We start from the raw sequence: 22,995 nt of genomic DNA, 5'->3' as shown, positions 1-22,995 counted from the left end.
AACCCTCCAGACAGCATTGTGTATCATTCAGTTAGTAGAGGGCAGCCGGAGAGCTTTTTTAATCTTGACCTTCCAATAAAATATGCTCCCCATCCAAAATTACATGGTCTAAAACGGAGACATAAGCTCCCAACAAATCACATCCAGACTCCTGGGAGAGGTTCAACAGTGTCAGACACAGACACAACAGGTTCAACATGGGCTAAACGTGTTTCTATTTATTTTACTTTCTGATCTAAAACATACACTTCAATAGGACCAAGCCAGGATTAGTGGATATTGTTCATAATAGTAATTATAACTAAAAATAATTATATATATATATATATATATATATATATATATATATATATATATATATATATATATATATATATATATATATATATATATATTATAACCAAATTATTGCATTTCATGATCTAATACTGTTTGAACACTGTTTTTAAAATGCTGTCAGCAAATATAATAAAATTCCTTCACTCCCATAATGTGTCACACAGACAGCAGCAACGCCACTCCGGCAACAATCCACTTGGCGGGAGGCTGTTTGGTTCGGAGGTGAAGGGCCCATACATATGTGGGCCCACGCTGCTTTGTACGGTACACTGGGCATTTAAAAGTGTTTTTAAGCTCCTGCTCCTCCGCAGGCACAGCTCTAACATACAGCACCGGCATGGCAGGGGTCAGGTCTCTCAGGACCGCCTCCGAGATGACACCACCCGCAGTGTCCCAGCGTGCGCCTAAGACGATACACAGATGATCATTTTTACACAGTTGGCAAAATCTTGTCAGAAATCTATGTAATTTATGTAAATATAGGAAGATGTATTGGAGAGATTGTGGGGTTAATTAATTCTGACCTTCCATGAAGAGTCCATGGATGTAGGCCCCCTCCCGTGGTGGATGTCCAAAGTCATCTTTCATCTTCTTTGTTACATCCACAGTCAGAGTCACTTTGTCTAGGGGCCACTGATTCTTGCGAGCTATACTCTGCAGCACAGCTGTAAAAAAACCACCAAAAAAATCTCTGTGTTAATATTTCTGTTGCTACTAGTGAAGATGTGATGAAACTCAGACTTACCAGTGAGGAAGGATTGAGGGTTGAAGAGCCCTGAGAGCCAAACTACAGCAGGTAAAACAAAGTCCTGAGTCCAGCTGTCCAGCTCATGACAGCTGTTCACGAGATCATTCAGCCTATGAAATAAACAATCAACTGTAAATAAAGGCTTCACCCTCTTTTTGTTTGACTTTCACTATCATGTGTTAAAATCCTATTAGCTATTATTATTATTATTAGTGATGTAGTGTGTCATTAAAACACTCAATTAAGTAAAAGTCCATGAAGAGCATATGCAGACAGTAGGACTGAGCAGTTACCATTGTGCCAGTGTTTTCGTGGAGGGATAAGCCAGCCTGGCCCAGGAATCTGGAACAGAATCACTGAACAGTGCAGACTGCAGAGTCTCCATACTGGAGGTGATGGTGAGTTCTCCCTGTGGACAGTGAATTTCTTATTAATGCTACAAGATATAAGCACCTTAAAGAGTTGTGATGTCGGAGTCACCAGTACCTTTAGGCCGAGCTCGAGCTCATTTAGGGACTTTCTTATTTCTGCTAACAGAAGGTTCATACGTTCACACTCCTGTAAACACACCAAAGTGTAGGGATTTCGCTCTGTTGTTTTTGTCATCATCTCTGCCATGTTATACTCCTCTGGAAGCTTCTCAAGGATGTCTTCTATGATAGATGTGACCTGACAGATACAGGAAACCTCATTAGGGATGGCTTATTACACAGTTTAGGTTTCTGGTTCTTTGTGCCTGCACACCTTCTCCTCTGTGCACTGAGCTGCACCCTCTCTAGACGAGACCTGCGGCAGCAGTTCCAGCAGGGTTTTTAAGAGGTTGTCTGAGGTGACGGTGAGACACTCAAGCTCAGCATTCGGATGAAGACCGTACAAAGTGGGGTTCTCAGATGGGAGATGTTCATCAATGTAACTGTGGTAACCAGCATAGTCTAAGAATGGAGGAGCCAGGAAGCCCGGACACAGAAAGAGCTCACCTTCAAACTGTAAACAGAAAACCCAAAGATACAAATGTACAAATATACAATACACAAGTAGAATTAACTACAGCCTGTGTAATAAAAGTGCAACATGATGGACAGCAGTACATCCAACAAGCCTTTTGCTGCAACAAACTCATACAGAGACATAGACAGCAAGCAGTTCAAACCTGGTTCACTGTCCAAGGAGATACTATTACCAGTGGCAAAATAGAAAATCTACAGGATTAAGTGCAAGACTGCAGTTTTGTTTTTCATCCCAAGAGGGCACCCTTTACCTTGGAAATTGCATCAACAAAATCCTCAAGAGCTTTGTAGATATTTTAAATATTTTGTATGATTTAGCAAATTGAACATATGAGTACAGAAATGTAAACCATACAAAATATAGTTGAAATTAACTTTAAGAGCAAGGAACAAATAACACTAGAGCTGACTTACCATTTTTGGATGCATGAATTCTTGCAGATATGTTTTACACAATCTTCTATCCCAGTCGTCAGTAATATGTCCGCCATACATGATCTCTCCAAACAAATAACACACGTCCTCCCAGGGCACCTGCATAGACTATTACAAATTTGAGAAAGAAATTAAATACCTTCTGCTACAGCTACAGAAACAGCTTTCACTTGCTTTCTTCTATTTGCTCCTGTTGCTATAACATTTCCTAAGTAAGGAAGGAAATATAACACAATTATGTTTCTTTACATACACACTGATCTAAGGTATGACAGAAGAGTCTTTTCCTCAGCGGGAGATTGTGATCGGTGAGGGTGAAGGAGGAAGAAAAGAACCTGTGATTCATAACAAATTACAAAAGCTGTAGGTTCACAATCATTTGTACCTGTATTGTTTTGCAAATTGCTTCCTTCATCAGCTCTAATTGCAGTGATCACTTATGTAGCGTTGTGAACTGTCACACTGGCTGCATGTAATTACATTTAGGATAACGCTTCATTGCCCTCCTAATGAATTCTCTGTATACGCACATACAGGTTACTGTTTGGTTAACATAATGAAGGACATTCGTTTTTGGAGGGCAGAATACCTAGGAGACATAATTGGTTATGACCAGAGTAATAGGAGCTCTAAGAGAAATGCATTAGGACTTGTGAGGGGTTCAGCACCCCAAGAATGGATTTTTTGTCTTCATGAAATAAAGCTAAATTATAGGTTGCGTGTTCATAGTTAAAAGAGAAGAAATGTGCGTGGAAAAAAAATGGAAATGAACATTTTTCACAAACAACAGTGGAACAAAAGATTTCAATACGTAATTGGAGACAGTGTGCACTAATTCACCATCCTTGTCTGACAATAATGCCATTATCATTATAAATTTACAAGAGCAGTAAAAAAAATTTTAAAGTTGTATCACATTAATAAAAATATAGAAAAAAAGAAATGTGGTAAAATACTTTGGTGTTAGCCTCTAAGTAGTTGTACAACACGTTGGCTGAGATGGTGAGGTCTCCTGTGCTGAACGGGTACTTTTGATTCCACCCTTGTGGTCCAAATTTACGTCGTTCTGTGACACAGGCATGAAAGAAACAGAGGGAGAAGAACATGGAGTTGAACTCCTGTTCTCTGGAACACATATCCAGAGTGTCCTGCAAGGAGAGAGGGAAAAACAAATTACAGTGGCTGCCACACTCAGAACATATCAGATATAAAATGTGGCTTTTTATTTTCCAGCACACCTGACTGAAGTTGTTGAGGGCTGTGTGCAAACTGGCGTTCATGCCCGTGGGCGGCTCATTTGTGATTTTGATGGCATTCTCCAACATGCCTCTGGGTATTATGTGCTGCTCAGGGCTAAGTGCTGGTTCTCCAGTGATGAAAACCCTATAGCTGGCATGGCAGTCCGCTGCTGTTGCCTCCAGAAGAGCATCCAGAGAGGGCAGCCAGCGGGCCACTAGGTGTACATTCTGAACAATAAAAACATCAGTCAGATTACACAAAATATCAGTACACTACCGTTCAAATATTTGGGGTCACTAGGCCAGTTCTATAGCTTCTCTGATCAGCATAACAGCTCTGCTGTGCCAACATAATTTCACAGGAGTTTTCTAATCATCAATTGTATTGTACCATTAGAACATAGAAATGATGTTGTTGCTGGAAAAGTGCCTCTGTATACCTTTGTATATATTCCATTAAAAATCTGCCTTTTTTAACTAGAATAGTCATTTCCCACATCTAGTCTAGACTGTATGTCTGATTACTTTAACATTATCTTCATTGGAAAAAAAACATTTTTAAAAAAAAAAACAAAGACATTTCCAAGTGACCCCAAACTTTTGAACAGTTGTGTATGTGTTTATATGAGAGAGATTTCTCTAAAGCAAATCCTCACTGATTCACTTGGCTGCAGGCTTCTCCCTAAAGGAGCCATTTATGGAGCTGATGTAGCCAATTATGGTTTTTATTGAACCAAATTGAGTTTATTTCCCTTGCTCAGGGGGTGAGATAATATCATTAGGAGCATTACAGGCAAGCTGGAAGAGCAGCCTAAAGTCTCTGCTCTCTACACCTAAGCCAATGAGTAACATTCTCTACCTGCAGAATGACCCAGTGTCCCTGTTTGGAAGCATTCCTGAGAACCCTCTCAGCCACCTCCTCCTGCCCCTGTCCCAGGGACACATAGTGTAGAGTCCCCTGATCAATGGAATACCCCAGCTTTAAACCTGCACAGAAAGAACATTAAGAATATTCATCCAGACAAACTAATAGATAATAGAAGATTTTTAATAAAATGGTCAATATAACACATTACCTAGTTTCTCTACATCTCTGAGAGGATCTACTCCAGGTGAGAGGATGAAGAACACAGGAGTTGAGGGACCACAGTCCTCAAACAACTTTTCAAAATCCAACCGCGCAGCCTCTACATATTTACTTCCCAAGCTCTCCTCCACAAAGTTTCTGTCAGGGAGACATTGTCAAACAGCTTAGCAATGTACAGTACTTATGAAAAATGCACTGTGGTGATGAATTTACCTGAGACTGTAGGTCATCCTATCAGGACGGAGAGCTCTCAGGATAATGAGTTTTTGCAAAGAACTCTTATTCTTCCAGTCCTGAGGAAGCCTTTCCTTTTCAGGGCAACTGGACTCAATGATCTTCCTCCAACGCTTTGGTGAGTTCTCTATGTCTCTGTCAAGTCCACTGAAGTCCTCCATTGTTGAAATTGTCTATATCAACATAACAAGCATTGTTACCTCACTGAGTGGAATGAGATGTATTGATGACCAAAAGAAGTAAAACACGACACTTATGCTTTATACTCTACCTTAATGGCTCCCCAGGCGTGTGGAGAGAGGAAGGACACTGAACTAACTTTGTTAACTTCAACTGGGAAGTGCAAAAGGAAGTTCAATTCTTGGACATCAATCAAGTCCTGCTTGAGCAGAATCTGAGGGGAAGGACCAAGAGCAGTTTGTAATGATCTATGTAGTATTGATCTCTCAATCATTTCCACACAACAAGTGAAAACTGCATGAAAAACTCTGGCAAAAGAAGTAGATAAACTTATACAGGCTAAATGTGAAGGGCAGCCTTCGGAGTAACACAATTTCTAAGTTGAAAACAGTTGCTGCAATGACAGATAATTGCATTATGCCATCAAAACCAACCCCCTTGTCAGAACCAACTGTCTGAACGGCAGTCATGGAGCAAGGTGTGAGAGGTAATCAATAGCAGCGTATGGTATTGCTGACTGCTTTTAATTGAAGTTAATGTGGGGGCAGAAAAGTACTTTGATTGATGAGGATGACAGCAGGCTCCACCTTTGAGGCGGTCCTGAGTCCCTCACCTGGAAGGCAGTGTGTGACACGAAGGTTAACTTGTCTCTCTCAAACAGGCCCTGGCTGGTGTACAGGAATACAGAATAGGTGATGGCCTCAGAGAGGATGTGCACTCTGGTCCTGACGTCCTCATCCCATTCTGCACGCTCCATTGCTTTGTTAAACACAGAGTTAAAGCTCTGGAACACAACCAAAAACGAGAAAGCTGGTAAAAACAACAACAGGAAATAGGTCAAACTGGCATACTGCCCACAATGAGGTGCATCCCCTGGGAACACTTCAGGGGTAAAGGGTTCACCTTGAGAGAAAACTGGTACATGGGGTTAATCTTGCTGAGGTCATTGATGATGAAGAAGAGGAGAGACGCTCTCTCAGCTGCTGGGCGGTATAGTTCTCGAGCCTCGTTGATCTTTGTCTCGTTCTCTCTGGCCTCCACCACCTGTGTGTTCCAATTGCACAAAATGAGCTATTAGCCTCTCAGTCATGCTCTAAAACCCTCTCATTACACATATTCCTAACTGCACATCATTTACAGCTATTGCAATAAAATGAGCCACTTGCTGTTGTATGACATTCAAAAACACCAAAAGGTATAATAATATAAAAAAAAAACTATTTTGGTGTAATAAACTTACCTTGTGCTGAATGTGAGCAGATGTGGTCTTGGTGTTTTCAAGTTGCTCCACCAGAGAAATATCACCCAGAAAATTACCCTGGGCTGCAGAGAGACGACTCAGCAGGTCATCTTCAAACCTCTTGAGCTCAATCTTGAAGTGGTTCTGCTGTGTGGTCAGCTGCATCTTGGGTGATGCCAACAATTGTTTGGAAATTATTGACAAAACCATTCAAATTAATAGATTTTTTCTTTAGGGAATAAAGTGCATGGGTTTACCTTTAGGGCCTCTAGATCAGGCCTTTCCCGGGACACCACCTGTCCCAGCAGCTGCTCCTCCAGGCCCACAGGAGTTACTGTGAAGTTGATGAGGGTAGTCTGTGCCTGCAGTTCAGGGGGAAAGTGTGGACTGGCCAACTTGGTGTGAAGAATGAGTTGAAAGTTACTATTGTATTCACACTCCTTGCCCCCGATCAGAAGGTACCTGGAAAACAAGGAGGACCCTTTTTTATTATTTCTCAAAGGTAGAGTAGGAGATTGTGACTCTCAGTGAGAGTCAGCCAGATTTCGAAAGTAAACACACGCCCCTTTCTCTCGGAGCTCAACCCGAAGCCACGCCTCCCAATCACATGGACGCGCATTACCTGAAGGCGAGCTGCGGTCTGTGACTTCGGCCATCATGCACGTACCTCTCTGGTGCACGCAGAGCAGGAAGAGAGTGACAACCAGCCAATACTCCGCGCAGGGTCCACCCGGAGGATTAGCTGATGTTTTTTGCGTTTTACAGCTTCCACAGATGATTAGTATTCTTCGTTTTAAAGTGAAACTGCTAAACTCATTGGTTGCTCTCAGATTGTAAAGAGAAGTTACACTAATTTAACAAAAAGTGCATCAGAATGAAATCTCCTACCCTACCTTTAAGGGGACAGTGATGACAACACACCTGTGATGTTAATCTCATTGAGAAGGTTACCTTTTTACTTTTAAAAGTAATTTAGCTATAAATTATTAATTGATAGCTAAATAATTAAATAATTAACCTTCACATTTTTGTAGCGACAGTTTCAGAGGAACAAAATCACCCTGTTGTTTAGGAGCAGGGCATCATTCTCCTCCTCAGAGGACCTTATGCTGTTGTGCAACTGCTTATAAGGTGGTTCTTTGCCAAGGAGTACAGTAACCGAATGAGTGAATACCTGAAATTCATAATAAATGTGAAGGTTCAGAAAGTGTGTGCCTGGCAATCATAAAAAATGTAACTGCCAATAAGGTAAGGTAAATGCCCTTTAACTGAACTCATGTTCTCACCTGTCACAAAATCTTAAAGTGAAAAATGAATACTTATAACCAAATTAGAAATACCGCTTCCAGAGAACAGTGCAAAAGATTTCAAAATGATGACGAGGATGATAAACTGCAGCACCTTTTGAACTCAGCTTCCCAACACAAGCTGCATCTTCAGTCTGGCTTTAAATGTCACTGAGACTGTGGACAAATATTCTTGAAAAAATATGAAAGATTATCTCTTCACCAGCCAATATTTATCTGTTCCTGCATTTCAATTAAATTAGCAGTGGCTTTGACGAACCTGGTGGCTTTTCATTTATCTCTAATTACCCCTTGGATGTCAGGCAAGGCCCCAATTTTTATGGCACAGGTTCCTCATGGCCTGGGTCTGGTTCAACTCTATATCTTCACAAGCCAGAATTAATGTACTATTGATAGAACCATTACTCCACCAAATTAAAGTCCTTGCTGATGGATTGGCTTGTAGTCTTCCGTCAGCCATGAAAGGAATAATTAGTATTCATTACTTCACACTCTACAACATTCCAATTATTAATGAACTTCAGCTGTGGAGCCCTACCAGATCCATCATGGCTGCCCCAGCAGGTTGTATTAATCATCGACAGAAACAAGTGTGTGGGTCATCTACAAGGGATAAACTTATAATCAGATTTACTATGATAAATTGTTACGTCTGGACAGACAGGACAGGGAGCTCAATGAACATGCTGCCAGATGCTCAATATTCACGGTCATACAAAGATCAGAGCGAGGAAGATGTAAACATTTCTGAGGAGAAAATCAAAGCAGAATGTCAATATGTGGTATTTTCTATTTATTTTGATGGTGGTTGTCCAGTTTATGGAATTTAGAGGATTGTTCTCTTTAAGGGTTACTTATAACAAGGCATTTACAGAGCAGCCACTTTATTAGCACTGAAGACAAGGTTTCAGTGCTAACAAACCGATTTACCAAATTTGTTCTATACATGCCATTAGGGAAAAATCTGTTTGCACATAAGTTAGTAAATGCATACAAATGCCATCAAATCACCTATTAATGGTAATCTGAAATTATTGAAGATGTATTAAGTCTTGTCTAATGACAGACAACGGCTGCATTTAGCGTGTTACATGCCACCATTTCTTGTGAGACTGGTGACCTTATACATAACCATGACCATTCTCAATCCAGTTTTTACACTGAGGCTCAGCTGTTCAATATTCATCACACCTAAAGAATATGAACACACAAATATACATCTATCACCCATCTTGAGGGGCCAATCAATACATTGGCCTCAGGGATTCAGAACACGTACCACAAATTCATTTATAATCCGAAGAGTGGGCAATAATAATGCATTCAGTCATGTCTTACTGCTGTTTCAAAGCTCAGTGAGATTCAACCATCTGGCAAATCTGCTCCTATTGTCTTACACCAGACATACTGGAACAGGTTGTGGGTATATTGACTTATGTACGAAAGGGATACAAAAATCACACGTGTTGTATGATACTATTGGTAAGCCAGTTTGATGCCTTGTGTATATATATTATAAGCCCAAAAACCGTAAATGTAATGTTGCAGTTGCAGTACCCACCTTCCTCTTTTAATTGTTTTTCTGCCAAGTAGAGGCTCCAGGACAGCGTCTACCTTTTCTGGCAGATCCTGTATCAGGACTGTTTCACCACAGGCAAGAGCTTGTTCAAACACATCTAGATACCTGCACAAAAAAGAAACAAAATAAAAACAAATGTGCGTGGACATTTATTAGTATTCCCTGACCTATTAAAACTGACGATCCCTCTCACCCTTTCTGTCCCAGCCGCACCACCTTCAGCTCTGACCCTAGTCGGTTTCTGATCCACTTGATGCCCTGCTGCTGTGGGTCGATGATGAGTGGCCAGCGCTCACTGGTGGTCAGGATGGCAGCGTTTTCAGTGGACATCCTATCATTTGGCAAGCCCTGGTTATGCCAAGCAGCCACAGTGGCATCATCTGTAAGCATGAGTACTGGATCCAGGCCGTCTGTCAGGGGTACAGAGACCTGGAACAGACACAGAGAAGTGATGTCACTCTAGTTAGAGCACTATCAGCTGTGCACTCTAATCTTAACACTGCAAAATCTGTTACAAGGCTGACTTTACCTTTTGAGACTGAAGGAAAGGAATCCACGAATGATTAAAAAGCTCCACACGATACTGGCTGGTAAAATAACCCATGTATGAGACAAATGCTGAGGTGAGAAGGACGTCGCCACACAGTGTTTTCTGCTGCTTTTCATACTGAACGAGTGCCTGTGACCAGCGCTCCTTCTCTGACTGTAAAACACAAACACCAGCCTTTCATATCATTTTAAAAATACATACATAGCGCTACAAAATATAAGCCAAGAACTAAAAAATGTATTTAATGTACAAACTACGAAGATGTAAGCAGTAAAGCAAAACAACTGCAAGCTCCATAAAATAGCTCTGGAAGTTTGGTTGTGGCTCTACGCATCAATTTAGCATTCATTTAAACCTTCAATACTATGACTGTGACAGCCTACAACAATAAATCATGCACGACATTTTCTTACAAGGGGCAGTGGATCTAGAATATGTCACATAATAAATTCTCAGACAGTTAAAAATCACTATAATTTTACTCTAATGTATTATGGATTGCCTGTAATATCACTCAGTCTGGGGTGAGACATTGTTAATTTCCAACAGCTGTTGAGGCTTTGAGGTAAGTTAATGATTAAATATAGATGGCCTGATTTATTAGTCTGTACACTATTGCTTCCAGGTCAATGCCATAAAGACAAAACATTTATCTTGATATGCTTAAAAGCCACGCTGTTCCATGCAAACCACATTTATTTTCTGGGATAAGAAAGTCGAACTTATAAAATGGCCACTGAAAGGATCATCTTTTATTGCATATTAGCACCCATAAAGATAAGATATGAAAGATTTAAAAATCATATTCAACTAATTACAGAAACGGGCAACATTTATATAGTCCTTCCATATACTATAAATGTTTTATCATTTTAGCTTTATATGATTTGAGTTTTGAGACAAGAAATGCACACATATAGAGTGTGTACAATCAAATTTAGTACATGCACAGACAGAGGGCAGTGTTAGTGTAGCCTTCTTGCCATTTCTCTTCCTTTCTCAATTTGGAAACTACTCAGTGAGCCAGCTGCCCAGTTCAGCCATGCGTTTTCTGTGGTCCAGCCCTCTCTACCTGTCTCACAAGACCCCAGTATGCTGCTGGGCCAGGCTGTAAAGCCTCCCTTTGCCTGATCTGCTCACAGAACTGTCAGGCTATACTGCCAGGACATAACAACTTCTAGTCCAGATTACTGATGCAATTCGATTACCAGCACCCTGCCCTGCATGCCTCCCACAAATTGACAGTTAATTTTATGCCAGCTCTGTCCCAATGCCACTACCAAATGCCTCGATCTCCCCTTGTTTACCACTAAGCCCTTGACTAGTCGGTTGGCCAGCTCTATGGTCTGGGTGGTACACGTCACCTCCTCCTGACAACTGATTTTCTCAGCTGTAGCTGTTTCAAACTGAGCTGTTAGGCTCTGGAGGCTGGCATCAAGATCCTGGAGAAACGAAACAAAGAAAGCCATGCAAATTAGACGACATTAAGAAAGTCCCGCTTTTAGACTGAGTGACTCAAGTAAGAATAATAATAACACTGCACTCACCGCCAATTTCTTTTGAACAGCAGACAGTTTGGCTGTAGCTGTTTCTAGTTCTGCATTAGCTTGTGATACTGCATGTCTTTTTGGAATAATCTCACAATAAATCTGCACACAATAAAGAACAAACAATTCGTCCTTCAGATAACTTAAACATTTATCATGCTAATAACTTATCTGATGGGAATGCCTCACTTCATAGTATCTGACTATATTAATTATCCAGGCACAAAGACCAGCTGCAGCTGTAGATTTGGTCCAAACCAGGTCAGGGCGGAAGTCTGGGTTTCTCAGATATTCTTGTTTTACTACAGTCAGACAGGGCTCAGGGATGTGTTCCTTGTCATAGGACACCAGGGCCTGCAGGAAATCATCCACCTGATAGACATTAAAGCCAGATGTTAGGACTTTGGTTTAATATAACATAAAGTGACACACAAACCCAAACACTTGACATAACAGGAGTAATAATTTAATTTATCTGGTAATTCAACATTACCCTAATTATATATTCTAATGTGAATTTTGTAATATCTACATATGAGTATTTACTTTAACATTACTTACTTTACTCTCACTTTACTTTAATTTTGAAAAAGACTGTATTTTTTTTTTAATCATATTAATTTCCTTGATTGAATGTTGTTGGTGTTACCTTTCTGTTGGTCACAGACAAGTAATATAAAGTCAAATTAAGGGTTTTAACTGTGGTCAAAAGGCATCTATTCACATGTGTTTTCATTCACAAAACACAATCGTTGTCTCCCATTATAAACAAATGCTGAAGTTTAAAAAATTCCTAATACATAATTTTCCAGCGACACAACCGCTCTACCAGTGAGCATATTCATAGAGCCATCCAGCTGTAATGTGAGCACTGGAGAGATGTTGGGCAGGGCCAGGGTCAAGGCCCTCTCACAAATTAGACTGACATTAATCAGGCAGATGCGATTGACATGATGACAGCCTAACCTTGCCCATGAAGGCCCGCGCCGCCTTCCAGCTCCGATCTTTAGGCACTCGACCACGGGGGGCTAGCAAGACCATCACAGCTGCTGCTACATTTATTACTGCTGCCGGAGGGTTTGGAAAGGCCTTCAGCTCAGTAAGATTCACCTAAATAAGAATTGGATAGCATTAATTCAATAATTTGAGTGCAAATTTGATAAAATATAAAGAGAAGCACCTTGTTGAGGGTGTCTAGTGCTGCTGTGGCAGCTGTTAGTGAAGGCTCTGCCTTTGCTAGGTCATTTTCACAGTCCTTCTGTTTGACAGAAATTTCTGCCTGAATGACAGCAACCTGTAGACAAAAACAACCATGATGATCTAATGGCATATCATATTGTAATTTTGTGATAAAGTGTATGAAAGCCAAATGTGACAGGGTATCTTACCTTTTGTGCCTCCACATCAGCAGCCTCTCTTTTGCTGCTAACCCTCTCAGTCTGCAGTCCAATCTTTGTAATTAGAGCTTCAATATTCTGGTTTTTAAAGGTCAGCTCAGCTTCTTGGGAAGCCAGTTTGGCTTTTAGATCTTCAACCTGAAACAGACAAAAACATCATTACTTCATCTGCACTGTACTTAATGTCAAGAGAAGCCTACAATTCAAACACTAATGCTGTTTCTTATTATCCTCAAGAAGAGGGAATGGAATAAAGATGTTTACCTGAGCGGCAGTGGTTTGGAGTTTTTGAAGGCCACTGTCGAGCCGGTTCATCTTGTGCTGAAGCTGAGCCCGGCTCTTCTCCAGAAGGTTTCTGTACAGGGTGATTTGCTGGAGAAAGCTCTTGGGGGTGGTGTAATTGTACCTCTTCTCATTGCGTTGGTATTTTTCACTTGCCTGGTTGACACTGGTGTGAACGTAGGCCATGAAAAGACTGATGGATTCCTGGACAGCAGGCTATAAAAATAAGCAGACAAGGGGGGAGAGGGGAGAACAGGGCGAGCTGAATTGAGTGGAGTTTAACATCCCCAACCTGATGGGAACTGAAATATTATCTTCATAAATTGTGAATTCATCTACAAGTTTTGCCATCTTACTTGGCTGGCCCTGACTTACTCAATCTGAAATTTAGGTGCAGCTAGCAGAAATGATTATGCTTTGAAACCTCTGTGAAAATAATGTGTTTAGACCACTGACGTACAGCTTGTAAAACATGCACACTGTTTACATTATATCTGGTGTCCTCCAACTTTTTTAAACACTGTCTACAGTGGCTGTGACACTACATTCAAACTAGGTATTCATCATAGGATGCACAATGACATGAGGCTCTATTCATCACAATTGAAGATCAATTAAAGCAAAAACAAATGAGCAGAGAATACAAGGATCAAACCTGACCATAACTCACAAAAAACATTGTTAATGATCATACAGCCAGCAGGGAAAAAAATCATTATTAATTAAGATCTGACATAATGCATTTTGACAAAGCATGGTGTGTTCTGTTGAGATGCGAAAGAAGTTCATTGATTGGCCTTGTCCAACAACTATTAGCACATTGGGCATTTCTAACTTTAAATAAATGATCATTTCATGTCTTACACTCCAACCTCTTTAAGAAGATAAACAATCATTAATGACTTCATATATAATGTCTTGCAAACTGTTTTTGTTTACTTTCTTTTAACAAAGACTCATATAAGACCAAGATAATATGTGAGGACACATACACACACACACAAGTTGTGTTAGTGGTGTCATCACAATGCATGTTAACTCATATGGCACCACATCTCACAATAACATCTATCTTTTATTTGTTTTGTTTGTTTGCTTTCACACATTGTATTACTTCAAACACATCAGAGGTGGAAAGCGCCAGGATGATTACTATGTTAACTAAAAGATTTTCACCAAGTGGTTTCACACAAAACTAAATGACACCATACAAATGCAATGAAGATCCACACATGGACAGATGTTCTCACACACAAACAGTGGAAAAGTAATAGTCTGGCACATGTTCACATATGTGATGACACTTCCTGGTTGTGACAGCTGTGCCACCTTAGAAGGTCGTTATGTGCTTAATCACTCTTCCCCACATTAACATAAATGATTCGAGGTTGTGATCATTCCACTGCCATGATGGAAAACAATGATATGCCTGCACTCACTGTGAGTCTCCAGGCATGTGTTCAACCATTTGTCAGTACCTCAGCAGAGACCTAATGATGACGGATCTATGGAAAAGTTAATCCAGCTGCACTGCAATAATTAGAAGGTGTTCATTAAAGTCTGAGCCAGTCTGGAATATTGAGGTGCATTACAAACCTATACAAGATACTAAACAACTTGCATTTGTATCTCTCACAGCTAATATTGGATTACTATCAGATAGTTTGCACACATACAGTAAACAGCAGGGAGACATAAATTCACAATTTTAATCAGAAACTCAGAGTGATAATGTGTGTTAGTTGTAAGTCATACCTCAATTCCTTCAATCTCTTGGATGAACCTGTAGCTGACTGACTGCAGAGCTTCAGAAGACCAGGGATGAAACCAGTCAATGGTTGTGCAGTTGACAATGGCCGGAAACTGACGGGTTCTAACACGCAAGGTGCTGCCCACAGGGGACAAACACAGCGCCACCTTCAGAGAAGAAAGCGGGGAGGTAGAGTCACACAAGCACATGTACATACACCAAAAGGTCAGCACAAACATGCCTTGCTGTGCTTAAAATTGACATTGCACTAAGCCAACAGCATATAGAAAACTAATCCAAGGTTGCAGATATCAAAGTGATGCATCTCCTAAAGAGAGACTGCAGCTTTCTGTGCCCCCACTTTCATCAGTTTGGCATGTGGACGGCCGCCACCTTCCCTGTTGGTTGAAGCAGACGGTGACGCCACCAGAGGCCCTGGCGCAAAACCTAGCTGGAAGGCATACATATGTACAGAGAAAAGAATTTCCTTCCTTTTAACACTCCCCTCCCATTTGTGTGGTTTCATTAATCAAGCTTGTCAAACATTTAACATAATCATACAGCAGCTTTTTTTTAGTGATGGCTCTGTTGTATGTACATGAGTATGTATGTTTTATTTTATGTGCAACACTGCATTTTTAATCTGTTAGTTATTTAGTTAGGTTTAACTTAAAAAAACAAAACCACAATCTCTAGAGGTAAATCACTAGTCGTTAAAAACAATACCTTGAGTTGTAGTCGCACACGGTCAGTAAAGAATCTCCAGCAGTTCTCTCTGTTGTCCAGCAGCCCCAGGCCTCGTACCTCAGCTCTCACCCCAGACACAATATCTTCAATCTCTTCATCACTAAAGAGCTCAGGAATTTCTCCTTAAGAGCAAGACACAGTCTGTCAGACACAGGCAGCATGATGACAGCAGGTTTGTCTCACTGTGGTGTTGGTCTCACCTGATGCTAGTAAGTCATTGATAATGACCAGGAACCGCTCATCAGGTATCTGAGCATCAGTAAGGAGCAACGCCACGCGCTGGTTCTTCATCCCAGTCTTTAGGAACAGACTTGCCAAGTCCATCTAAGCACACATATACCATCAATGCACACATTCAGTGTTCCCATGCAAATATTGAGTGTACTGAAAAGTTCAATACAGTGATTAATTAGAAGAGGTTCCATGTTGGCGCTTGGTTTATTAAAAGGCAATTAAAGGGTTTTGTTGATAAACTTCATTCGTCAATATTATGGGTATTAAAATATTTCCCAATTGTTTTAAATAGTATCTGACAATTATTTTCTGCATCACTGAAGTGGTGAACAAATCTCAATTCAGTTAATATCCTGCTGGAAGAAACCTGACTTAGCAGTCTTTTGAATAATAATAATAAATAATTCACATGTTGCAAAACTACAGAAGTATATTTTCAAATAAAACACATTTTATAAAGTCACTATCAGTATTTACCTTGAGATCCTGGATGCTATAGCTCTTGGTCAGAGTGATTTGGAAGACTTCCACAGAGGACATGTAGGCAGCCAGACGAGTCAGGCTCTGCTTCCCACTGCCCCCAACCCCAACCAGTAATCCGTGACATCTAGGGGTTTCCAGGATGCGACTGATGCGACAGCTGTTAAAAACATATGTATGTTTTTTACTTATTACCATCAAAAATTGTTACCATGAGGATCCATCTATCTATCTATCTATACTTATATAAATATACAGACCGACTACACTTACACATGTTGCATGGCATCCTCAAACAGCACCAGGTTCATGGTTGGATGAAGCTCATTGTAGCTTTCCAGGGCATCTGTGAGGATGGTTCTGAGTGAAGACCAGTCTGTGACAGGGGCATAGGAGGGTTCCTCACCAATTTGGGCAAAGTGGGAATAGAGGAGGGGCTGCTTTTTCACCTTTTTGTCCTCCAGTCCCTGAAATCATTTTGATCAATGTTATTATCTCAAGGTGAAGAACAGCATGTTGGTCTGTTTATCAGAATCTGCATTGTACCTCAAAGCATTCATGCACAGCTTCCATCTGGAGTTTCTGGAAAAGCTGCAGGTCCTTGACATCAACTAGTCTGTCTGAGTACACTCTACAGGACTCATGGAGCCACAGTAGAGCCAGATCAGAGCTCTCTTTCACAGTCTCAGGTCCAGAGTGGAGGATGCCCTTAAAATCACAGATACATGAGGAATTTATTAATAAGTCACATCTGATGATAAAATTTGCTTTCAATGAACACTACCTGAAAGACGTTAGATATGTCTCGAAGATTAAATGTGTAGTGGAACTTGATGGCTGTCGGTAGAAAGTTGTGTGCCATCTTGTGATGAAGAATTGCGGCAGCTTGAACTACAGCTGCAGCACTCCTCTGAACGAGAGGACTGAAGAGCTCTTGTTTGAGATGGCCACAGAGGATCTGACTGAAGATTGACATCTGAGCCTCAGATGAGGGAAAGTTCACAGCAAACACAGAGAAATGTCTCTGAGGGAGAACAAAGGGAGCACAATATATATTACACTTTACTTCTGATGTACACCCATAACTTCCAACTGTATGAATTCCATTGTATTTATATAGCACCCTTTACAATCAAAATTGTCTCTAGGTGCAGAAAGTAGTAGCAGGCATACTTAAAATTAATTTAATATATTTTTAAAAGGTATGTTTCTTTTAAGACAATGCAAAGGACTACCAACAAACATACCTGTAGTCGTGGGTTGATAGTAAAGCTCCCAGCAGTTGGATTCATGCAGGCAACATATTGGGTGTTGTTTATTTCTTTTAGGTTCAGATTCTGTCTGTCATACCTACAGAGAGCAGTAACATGAAGAACATTTCAAAAATATAAACAGACTCAAAGACACAAATAACATTTAGCTGCAATTACGAATCTATATTTTTGTCTGCCATACTGTAAAATTTGTTGTGTTTATATGTTGCATTTTGCCTGTTTAGAAAGAGTGAGGCTTTATTGGTTTCCCTTCTGTTATTTTCTACCCATTAAATGGTTTTGGGCAGAAATCGGGTAAATCGGGTAACAGGGTAGATTTTCCTTATCCTGATTTAGTTTCTATATAGCATGTTGTACAGATTACTTGTCATAAAATAGGTCTTCTCACCAGTGCCCATAATCCAGGTGCTGTCGTATAAGTGTGTGAGGCTGTACAGTTCCATAACTGTCAACTGCTGGCATGTTCATGTCATCTATAAAGTAGACCAGCCTTCTGTTGCCGATGGGGGAGTAGCTCCTGCCTGCACGTTTCTCTAATGGCTGCTCTAGGATTCCTACAAGAGAAACAGAAAGGATTTGTCACAAATGAAAACAAAAACGTCAACTAAACTGCTCATCAGTTTTGGAAACATGGGTATGTAACATGAAAGTGATTCTTTCTTTAAAATCCAATCTTTGCCAGCAGATGGTGCTGCTGTGTACTATTTGTGCTACTCTATACCACAGAACAACTGAAAAACTCTCACCCTGTAACATGAGGGAGGTAGTGTAGTAGTTGAAGGGTACTTTTGTGGTCATGTAACTCTCTGGCAGACAGTCTAACTTGCTTTTGATGAGCGCAGACTTTCCCACTCCAGCATTCCCCACAAGCATCAGTGGCTGTCTCCTCTCAAGCAACAAGTCCATGAAGTACCGAAGACGCACAGTCTCTGCTGTGTGTACCAGAACAGCCTGCAATCATACAAACAGCAGGAAGACACAGAGCAGAAACATACATGGTTATTATGGCTTTCTTTGAGTGTGATTTATTGACAGACATGTGTTCAGTGAATTGTATGTGATTTATAATTTCTTGTATTTCCCCAGAACACCACAACTATTCTGTCATAATAGCATCATTTGCTCAGAACAAAACCCCACTAATTATGGCTCAGCAAGAGCCTTTGGAGCATTCACAGCTGTACGCAGGAGCATAAAGAAAGACAAAAGAGCGTGGGTGATAGCTCAAGCCTTGTTGCTCATGCCTTCACCCCCGCACAGTCTGGTATACAGAGTAGTAGATGGTAATCAGACACAGTGGCAAGCCTATCATCCATTCTAGCACCCCTGCCATAACCTCATGATGTGACTTTACCCTCTCTTATTATGTTCACTGAGGCATACATACATTTTTAATACGACTGTACTGTTCATTTTTGGTTATTTTTCTTGAAGGTTGCTTCTTGTGATCGAGATTATTTATCAAAACACTTTTGATAAAAGTTTGTTTCATACACATCTTACTCTAAGCCTGTATTTTCTTCTTACCTGTAATGGTGTACCAGTGTCCATTTCAAATGGAGGCACAATATCACTCCACGGCAGGAAACGTCTGGTTTGATGATCAAGGTAGTAGTCAAACACTGTCCCTTGAGCTGGCAGCTTTACTGTCTTCATCTCTTTGGTCCACCACTGACTGAACTCTACCCGATAATCATAGAGCTGGACAAACCATTGATGGTGACGTAAGTTATTATTATGCAATGATTTCATTTGGACAGCCATGCAATAACTTTAAAGTGTTGGTCACTTAAAAAGACAAAGCCATTACCTCATATTTATACATAAGAGTAGAAGATAAAAAAGTAAACAAAAATGAGTTGTGGTCTAACAGTCCTTTACATTGCCTGTAACTAACACAAAATATACAATATAATCTCTGCATTCAAAACTTAGGCACTCTACAAGTTGCTTCAAAGAAATTTTGAAGTATTACATTAAATAAAATCATTTGAATACCTGATCTTGACACAGCGCACCACCAAAAGCCCAAATGCAGGCAAAGGTGAAGTAGGTCTCATAGATCTCACGAGGGGAATCGGATGGAATATTTTCTGGCATTAGAAGGCAGTCAAGCAAAGTGCAGAGAGTCTAAATGAAGAAAATTAAGACACTCCATTATTCAGACTGCTAAAAGCCCACAATAGACCATATTTGCTATATTTTGCATATGTGTTATGTACCTGCACCATGGAGTTCTCTGGGATGGGAGTAATAGGCTTGAATGTGTTCTTCATCTGTTCAAGACAACGGGGAACATATTTCTCAAACAGAATGGTGAGGTGGGCCCTTTCTGTCTGACGTTCCCGTTGGTCAATCCAGCTGGCGACGTACCTGAGCAACAATTCAAGTTAAAGAATATATACTGAAAACTTCCTTGAATGAATGATGATGAAGGAGGATCTTGTGTGACTCACGGGTTCCAGCCCAGGTCCTGCTGGTTAACAAAGAGGATCCCTGCTCTGGACACCGTGGCAGGAGTGGCCATCCTTAGATGACTAATTTCAAACACCAGTCTCATGGATGGAGTAAGTGACACACGCTCATTACTGGCTAGAGTCAAGACCTGAAATATATTGTGGAGCATTACATTTAAAGCCAAATATTATGACACTTGATTGGTCGATATGACGGACAAAACTCTACCCAAACGTTAAGGAAAACACCTCCTTATCTCATCATGTTTGACAGACTTGCTTTAGAACATATTTTAAAGTCGCACTATCACTGTGACATGATTCATTGATCTGGAAAAGGACCTCCAGGTCCCCACACTCCAGGTAGTGATTACTGAAGGAAGGGAAAAGAAACATCTTTTTCTGTCTCTACCACCTTGGTTGCTATGTGTTGTACAATAGTGTATGAGTGAACAGGAGGGAGGTACCTTGTTATCATCCATCACTGTGTTGAGTGATTCAATCCACATCGGATCAATGTCTCCATCCAACACAATCCACTTAGGCCCAAGGTGGGAGATGTTTGCCTGCTCTCGCATCAGTGATGAAAGCAAACCTTGCAAAGAACAAAAGAACAGTGAGGACTGTAATGTGTACTGTGTTCTAATTTTGTCAAACTTATTTACATATAGCTTTGTTACCATCTTTCCATTCTCGAGTTGCAGGGTGGATGAAGCCGAAGAGTTCATCTCTGTCTATTGCCTTTGGATTGAGGTCGTTCCAGACAGGCTTCCTCTTCAAGTTCACATATGTTTTATGTAGAACTCGCAATACCTGTTGAAAATATCAATGCGATACTTCATATATGACATCTGAGTTGCACAATTAAGTTAAACATTTGCCACTTTTGAGGTATAAAAATATCTAACCTGGCTTTTCCCAGACCCTGCATTACCAACAACAAACACAGAGTGTCGCACTGCCATTAGTTCTTCCAACTGTACCACCTGACAAAAGGAAAGATAGTTACATAAAAGCTTTTTTGTGTATTTTATAGTCTGTATACACCAGTTCACATAAAACCTTAAGGATGAATGTTTCCTCAGGCTGCAGTCTGAGTTGGAGTGTTGTCTTCCGGATGGCCTTTTCAAAATCACAGTCTCTCTCTCGCTCCACCTCCAAGCCTGGGAACAGGTCTCCCAGAAGTCCCAAGAAGATAGTCACATCCTCAGTCACAATTTTAGGCATGTTGAAGTCCCGTAGTGCACGCATCAGCACCTAGAATCAATGTGCATAAGATAAGATGCTAGTTTCTTTTGTGACTATGTGATGACACACACATCATACACATATAAGTTCACCTGATCTTCAGGTCTCATCTTGTCTCTTCTTCTTAGTGCCCCAGCCAATACAAGAACAGACTTGACAGCACGCAAGCCCCAATCATAGTGATCCTAAAAGACAAAGTTGTGCATTTCTGTATTTACACTTGTCATACAAATTATCATTACAATTAAAAATTTAATATTATTGGCTTCAGTCCCACTCCAACATACTGAAAAATATCACGTCCTTGTCTCCTACCTGTTTGGAGAGCAGTTCTTTGCAGAGAGAGTACAGAGTGATAAACTTCCTGGCTAAAAGCTTAGCACCACGGAAGCCTTCTGCCACCAACATTATCTCACAAATAAGTTCAGTATCAGGCACCACCATGGCGCAGGGCCTGTTGTAAAACACAGACAATACAGACAGTGAACTCTGTGCAGATTAAAGGCATATTTAAAGGCAGTCACTGTATCATTCCCACCTGAAAAGAGCCTTAAGATTCTCAGGTAGCTCTGTCCTGCCGGCATAGCCAGGGTTCATGGTGATGAAAATGCCAACTGAGTGTTTTAAGGCCATGTCCTTATCGAGAAACAGGAACCTGCAGTGTGTGGTGGCATACCATATTAACTGATTTTTAAACACAGTGTTGCATAATAACAAATGTTCATATATTTATATTACTCACCTTTTCTTTTTAGAGCGAATGGCATCTTGTATTGTTTTGACCTGCACTGCTACAACTGACAGAACATCCACAGGAATACGATTAAACTCATCAAAGCAGCCCCATGCTCCAGTCTGGGCCAGACCCTTATAGATATTTCCAATTGACTTTACATATAAAAAGAAAATGTTGTATTAACACAATGATATATCTAAGTCCACACAAAACACCATCAAAGATGAAGTTTCATACTTTGTAATCCATCTGTTCAGAACAATTGAAGACGTACACCATGACACCCATGGCTCTGCCGAGGTCCTTAGTAGTCTCAGTTTTTCCTGTTCCAGCTGGGCCTGCAGGAGCTCCACTCATGGTCAGGTGGAGTGACTGAGTCAGAGTGATGTAGCACCTACACATGGCAATAGCACAAAGAAATCAATGCTGTAGGTGGTGAACATCTGTGTGAAGAATGTGTGCACAGACTTAAAACTGGTAAGCAGAAGCATTACCTGTCTGTGAGGGGAGTGATGACCAGACGTGGGGTATTTCCAAGATACTCATAAGAGTGAAGGAACTGAGCATCGCAGATGTTAATAAAGCAGTGGTGACACTGGTCATTCCAGCTATGACGAAGTTGGGAAAGCCACTGGAAAGCCTGTGAGGTGCTGACCTGTGAAGACACATAGTTGCTATCAAACTACATAACATTGCACAAAAATACTTTTTTAATTTGTCTTGTTTTACTTAAAAAAGTCTTGCTTTTTGTATCCTTTTTAATGACTTTAAGGTGTATTTCTCTTGTTTACCTTCTTCAATTAATATGTACCACCTCTTTCAAACGATAATAAACAAATACATTCTTTGATATTAAATTAATTACTAATTACTAACTACTGAATTATTAAATAAAATTAG

The 22,995-nt window shown here is 40.5% G+C and overlaps 1 protein-coding gene across 3 annotated transcripts in view; it reads right to left on the bottom strand.

Moving 5' to 3' along the window:
- Nucleotides 1-495: 495 nt before the first annotated feature.
- LOC114447960 (dynein heavy chain 11, axonemal) overlaps nt 496-22,995 on the bottom strand; it is a 29,040-nt gene continuing 6,540 nt past the window's right edge. For 2 of the 3 annotated variants that reach the window (XM_028424527.1, XM_028424526.1), the window contains exons 22-72: nt 22,590-22,750; nt 22,333-22,489; nt 22,102-22,247; nt 21,898-22,014; nt 21,675-21,813; nt 21,452-21,544; nt 21,174-21,368; nt 21,020-21,097; nt 20,788-20,924; nt 20,579-20,729; nt 20,112-20,260; nt 19,878-20,028; nt 19,654-19,785; nt 19,183-19,356; nt 18,402-18,606; nt 18,044-18,209; nt 17,629-17,731; nt 17,166-17,405; nt 16,928-17,089; nt 16,655-16,848; nt 16,379-16,541; nt 15,868-15,991; nt 15,647-15,789; nt 14,926-15,087; nt 13,153-13,386; nt 12,880-13,026; nt 12,672-12,785; nt 12,458-12,601; nt 11,681-11,863; nt 11,492-11,593; nt 11,252-11,386; nt 9,924-10,097; nt 9,588-9,823; nt 9,377-9,499; nt 6,766-6,970; nt 6,509-6,673; nt 6,172-6,312; nt 5,882-6,052; nt 5,360-5,482; nt 5,068-5,261; nt 4,844-4,992; nt 4,627-4,754; nt 3,768-3,995; nt 3,486-3,677; nt 2,509-2,628; nt 1,832-2,071; nt 1,574-1,756; nt 1,381-1,496; nt 1,085-1,197; nt 864-1,004; nt 496-743 (exon numbers count right to left, since the gene is read on the bottom strand). In XM_028424527.1, the coding sequence (XP_028280328.1) occupies nt 496-743; nt 864-1,004; nt 1,085-1,197; nt 1,381-1,496; nt 1,574-1,756; nt 1,832-2,071; nt 2,509-2,628; nt 3,486-3,677; nt 3,768-3,995; nt 4,627-4,754; nt 4,844-4,992; nt 5,068-5,261; nt 5,360-5,482; nt 5,882-6,052; nt 6,172-6,312; nt 6,509-6,673; nt 6,766-6,970; nt 9,377-9,499; nt 9,588-9,823; nt 9,924-10,097; nt 11,252-11,386; nt 11,492-11,593; nt 11,681-11,863; nt 12,458-12,601; nt 12,672-12,785; nt 12,880-13,026; nt 13,153-13,386; nt 14,926-15,087; nt 15,647-15,789; nt 15,868-15,991; nt 16,379-16,541; nt 16,655-16,848; nt 16,928-17,089; nt 17,166-17,405; nt 17,629-17,731; nt 18,044-18,209; nt 18,402-18,606; nt 19,183-19,356; nt 19,654-19,785; nt 19,878-20,028; nt 20,112-20,260; nt 20,579-20,729; nt 20,788-20,924; nt 21,020-21,097; nt 21,174-21,368; nt 21,452-21,544; nt 21,675-21,813; nt 21,898-22,014; nt 22,102-22,247; nt 22,333-22,489; nt 22,590-22,750 (8,091 nt within the window). The remainder of the gene's footprint in view (nt 744-863; nt 1,005-1,084; nt 1,198-1,380; nt 1,497-1,573; nt 1,757-1,831; nt 2,072-2,508; nt 2,629-3,485; nt 3,678-3,767; nt 3,996-4,626; nt 4,755-4,843; nt 4,993-5,067; nt 5,262-5,359; nt 5,483-5,881; nt 6,053-6,171; nt 6,313-6,508; nt 6,674-6,765; nt 6,971-9,376; nt 9,500-9,587; nt 9,824-9,923; nt 10,098-11,251; nt 11,387-11,491; nt 11,594-11,680; nt 11,864-12,457; nt 12,602-12,671; nt 12,786-12,879; nt 13,027-13,152; nt 13,387-14,925; nt 15,088-15,646; nt 15,790-15,867; nt 15,992-16,378; nt 16,542-16,654; nt 16,849-16,927; nt 17,090-17,165; nt 17,406-17,628; nt 17,732-18,043; nt 18,210-18,401; nt 18,607-19,182; nt 19,357-19,653; nt 19,786-19,877; nt 20,029-20,111; nt 20,261-20,578; nt 20,730-20,787; nt 20,925-21,019; nt 21,098-21,173; nt 21,369-21,451; nt 21,545-21,674; nt 21,814-21,897; nt 22,015-22,101; nt 22,248-22,332; nt 22,490-22,589; nt 22,751-22,995) is intronic. The other variant, XM_028424528.1, reaches the window with a different exon arrangement.

This window comes from Parambassis ranga, chromosome 16 (assembly GCF_900634625.1).
Source record: "Parambassis ranga chromosome 16, fParRan2.1, whole genome shotgun sequence".
Taxonomy (NCBI): domain Eukaryota; kingdom Metazoa; phylum Chordata; class Actinopteri; family Ambassidae; genus Parambassis; species Parambassis ranga.
This window is presented reverse-complemented; position numbering and strand designations above follow the sequence as displayed.